The 4,271-nt window shown below is 34.4% G+C and overlaps 2 protein-coding genes across 2 annotated transcripts; both read left to right on the top strand.

Annotated features, from left to right (window-relative positions):
* Nucleotides 1–265: 265 nt before the first annotated feature.
* JH06_5701 (hypothetical protein) lies at nucleotides 266–1,552 on the top strand (the record flags this gene model as incomplete). Its single annotated transcript, XM_014669637.1, has 2 exons — nucleotides 266–470; nucleotides 501–1,552. 2 exons carry the CDS (start codon nucleotides 266–268, stop codon nucleotides 1,550–1,552), a joined length of 1,257 nt encoding a protein of 418 aa, XP_014525123.1.
* Nucleotides 1,553–2,190: 638 nt separating this feature from the next.
* On the top strand, nucleotides 2,191–3,559 carry JH06_5093 (hypothetical protein; the record flags this gene model as incomplete). The annotated part of the gene is made up of 5 exons (XM_014669636.1): nucleotides 2,191–2,481; nucleotides 2,512–2,980; nucleotides 3,010–3,156; nucleotides 3,188–3,363; nucleotides 3,392–3,559. The coding sequence occupies 5 exons, from the start codon at nucleotides 2,191–2,193 to the stop codon at nucleotides 3,557–3,559; spliced, it is 1,251 nt and encodes a 416-aa protein (XP_014525122.1).
* Between the last annotated feature and the right edge of the window lie 712 nt (nucleotides 3,560–4,271).

Below are 4,271 nucleotides of genomic sequence, written 5' to 3'. Positions count from 1 at the left end.
ATGATCTTCACATTCATAACAACAGTGATAGTCAACATTTCGTTTTCAATGACTCCTGATAACTCCACAAACCATGGTTGTGTCATTGGATTCGTTAGACTTGCTAACACTTCCACAGAATGTTCACATTGATTGATGATGATATCATTGAATCGATATGGAATCACAGCATTATCCAAGGCTTCTGATGTTGATTCTATCCTTGTGATTGAATAGAGTATTTCTGCAATCACAAGAAGTGAGAATGGTAAGGGAATCATAAGAAATGTCTTTGATTTCCTTATTGAATTCGATTCTCTTTGTTGCATTGATTATCCTTCTCTTCATTCAACACGAATCTGGATTGAACAACATCAGAAATGAAGATCTATCAATATCGAAGGGAATTCCAATTCATCCATGTTCTACTGAGATTGTCAAAGAACCAGAACTCAGATCATTACCTCATTTTGGTCAAGGAGAGAGGAATCGTGATAGAGAATTGATTAAATGATTTGTAGAGTATGACTATGACTCAATCAACTATCCAATTCCTTTCAATCAACTCTACAAGAATCTGGGAACACATTATGTGGACTTTGGAATGAAGAGTGATATGCCATCCTATGTATTGACTGGATATCTTCCAGAATTCAAGGATCACCAATCAGACATTCTGTTTATGACAGGAGCAAGTAGTAATCATGCTCTAGGATCATTCAATTGTCTCTTCTCTATTGTATTGGCAATGCCTTTTGCGAATCTCGCCTACATCAATTATGGATTGTCTCAAGAGGAATCACAGTTGTTAGCTGCTCATTTCGAGACAATTCATGGAATTCATGAGAAACTGAAGAGTACAGCATTCCTCGCTTATCGTCAATACAATTGGGACAATCTTCCAGAATGGATGCATCTATTCAACAATACAGAACAACGTTGGAAGATTGTGGCTGTAATGGATATGGTATTTGAATGGAAAGCAATCACTGGATGGTTAGATGGAGGGAACATTGTGAGAGATGGATTATCAAGAGAGATCATGGCTACTCGTCTCTTTGGTTTGTATTCTCCAGCATCTGCTGGTACAATTGGGAAATGGGTTCATAATGATACAAAACAATTCATGATAGAACATCATATGATTGATTCATATAGTGATAAGGATGCAATGGCTTCAGGGAATAACATCTATATGGATTATCGAAATCTGACTATTCGAAATCAGTTTCTCATTCCATTCAAAGAATGTTGTTATACTCAGAAATGTGTCACTCCTTTTGCTTCCAATATGAGAAATCACAGACAAGATCAAGCAGTTCTATCTATGTTCATTAGTGGTCTCAAGATACCTCGATCAGCAAATGGTAAGTATCAGTATCTTCCTGCTCTTCGGAATGAGAGAGGAAACAAGGAATGGGCAACCAAACCACTTCTCATCAATATCCTGAAGAATATTGAGAATGTGTACAACATACGAATCAAGAGTTCAATAGTCAATCTGAATGGAACTCAATTCACTCATCAAGAATACAAACACATGAGTCGTCCTCAAGATCCAGAATGGCCATGAGAATAGTGACTACATCAACTGATGATACAACAGGAATAATGATTGTTTGTTTGATAGATTCCTCACAATATGTCATTGCTTGAAGTCATATCATTTCATTGATTAACATCAGTAGATAATAAGAAACAAAACAGCAGTTATGTATCATTTAAAACACTATAGCATCTCTTATCTTCTTAAATAGTTTAATACTCATAGTACTTCTGAAAATCTAGACACTTTAGATCTCACTGTATTCTTCTTGTATCTCTTCTTCATCATTTCAATATATCCATTCAATCCAATCAAGTATTCATCACACATTTGATAAGTCAAAGAATAGCATTTTCTTGAACCCAATAGACCATTATCAACCAACCATTGTTCATAATGATAGAATTCATTCCAATATCGAGATTCAGTTCTAGACTTCATTCAATGAATTCAGTGCAATCTCACAGAACAATGTTTGAAAACAACTATCTATCAATATCGAATAATCTAATATCATTCTTCATATTTGAAAGACAGGATTGGATAGTATTAAAAGGATAATGAATATAATCGATTATTAGGATTGATCATACAACTCTTGAATTGTTGTTGTTTTCAATAGCTGTTATCATTGTGATACTCTTCTTTATCACTTTCTGTTGTTTATGTTCCTGATAGTATTACTATTCATTGTTGTTGTTTCATTGACATGGATGACTCAACTGACAAAATGTATGCTGGATAACAGACTAAGTGTGAATCATCAGTCAATTGAAAAATTGTCTTTGATTATTCAACTTGATGATGCTGTCAAGAGATGGTCAACTAATCACACATTTCATTATGCTTTTGTTGGTGAGAACTATGTTATGACAGCAGTATCAATGTTTCTAGATAGTGAATATGAGTATATTCGTCATTTCACATTTGTTACACCCAGTCTCAATGACTATGCTGTATGAATTCTGAATGAATTTAAGTGATAGATTCTTGTGAAAGAAGGAATGAGAGCTGCTTATTACAATCGTAGTCTTATTCCTCCACACAATAGTAGTCTTGATTACACATTTACACGACCATATGCTATGAAGATGCTAATTACCAGACATATCCTTTCACTTGGATATAGTCTTATCTATATTGACACTGATGCATATGTTTATGGTGATTTGGATTCAGCATTATCCTCTCTACCATATATGGATGCCTATTTCGCCAAAGATAGAAGAATATGTCCTAAACTCTGTAATGGATTCATGTTCCTTCATCCTTCTCAGGAATTGATTGATCTCATTTGGGAGTCATTTCAATACTATCCACTAAGCAACTACATGGATCAGCAAGCATTAGCAAGAACAATTGGATATCGAAAGTTCAAATATGGGCTAATTCCTTTTTCCATAGTTGAGAATGGATTCGATTTCTTCAGTGATAAGAGTTTTGGTCCTGTATCAAGTAGTATGTGGATATCTATCACATTGTAGTTAACTCCATTGTTCTCCACAATGATTTCATTTATACAACCAAAGCAAAGCATTATCGAATGAAAGTGATGGGATTGTATAAGCACAACTACAATCAAGAATACTCCACCAAAGGAAGGCATTATCTCTATATTCACAATCCAATATGTAATGGTTATGAAGATTCCTAATGATCAAGACAAAGAACAATTGAGATGTATTGTGAGAATAGCCAATCATCTGAATCGATCTCTTGTTGTTCCGAATATGTTCTGCAACAAAACAACCAACTCGAAGTATTGTAATGCTTGTGATGAAGACAAGTACTGTGGAGTTGGGATACTCAATAAGTGTATCAATCCATGGTTTGAGAATGTATATGTTGATGGATAATTGAATGTAGACCTTCTTTAGTAATCAATTTGTTCTTCCTGAAGTGAAAGAAGCTTTTGAAAATGAACCAGTTCAAGAATATGAAGTGGATAGAGAGTGTAATGATCTTCATATATCCAATCCATTATCTATTGTGATGAAACTAAGTGTAATATTCAGTTGTTGTTGTTTGTATTAACACTTCATTACAGTGAATGAATTCTTATGATGCACTGTTAATGTGGGGCAGATATCAATAAACGGGAGATTGAAACCGATTCACCATGACAATCACACATATCAAACTGAACTGAATACAAATCATTCAATCAACACACATTGTTCAATCCCATTGTTGAGTAGATCATACAACACACATTGTTCAATCCCATTGTTGAGTAGATTATACAATCCACTAATGGATTTGTTTCAAATGAAATCATCTATTGAACCAAATTACTATGGATTTTTAATAATTCTCTGTGATACTGTTATCATTAATACTGCCACTGACTTAGCATGATTCATTATCTACTATTCTTCTTGTATTGCCTGTCTAGATTAATATGTCATCAAGTGACGAATGAAGTAATCCCCATAATAACTCGTGTACATGAACACACATTCAAGAGTCTATGTTATGAGTCCAAGAATCGTAATCATAGTGATCTGCATCAATACTAGCTCTTGATTATGATGATATTAGCTATCCTATTCCTTTTGGAAGACTGCTGTGTGATCCCAGTACTCATTACATTCGTTACAGAAATGATACAATGAAGAATATTGCTGTATTTGAAGAAGTGGAGGAGTATAGAGAAGGAAACGACTTACTAATGATAACTGCTGCTACAAGCAATCATCATGTTGTTGCACAAATGTGCCTTTTAACTATGGTTCGATTCTGCCCA

Source organism: Blastocystis sp. subtype 4 (assembly GCF_000743755.1).
Source record: "Blastocystis sp. subtype 4 strain WR1 chromosome Unknown seqid_0457, whole genome shotgun sequence".
NCBI classification, from domain to species: domain Eukaryota; class Bigyra; order Opalinata; family Blastocystidae; genus Blastocystis; species Blastocystis sp. subtype 4.
The sequence above is the reverse complement of the archived record's forward strand: the minus strand, read 5'-3'. Positions and strand labels throughout refer to the sequence as shown.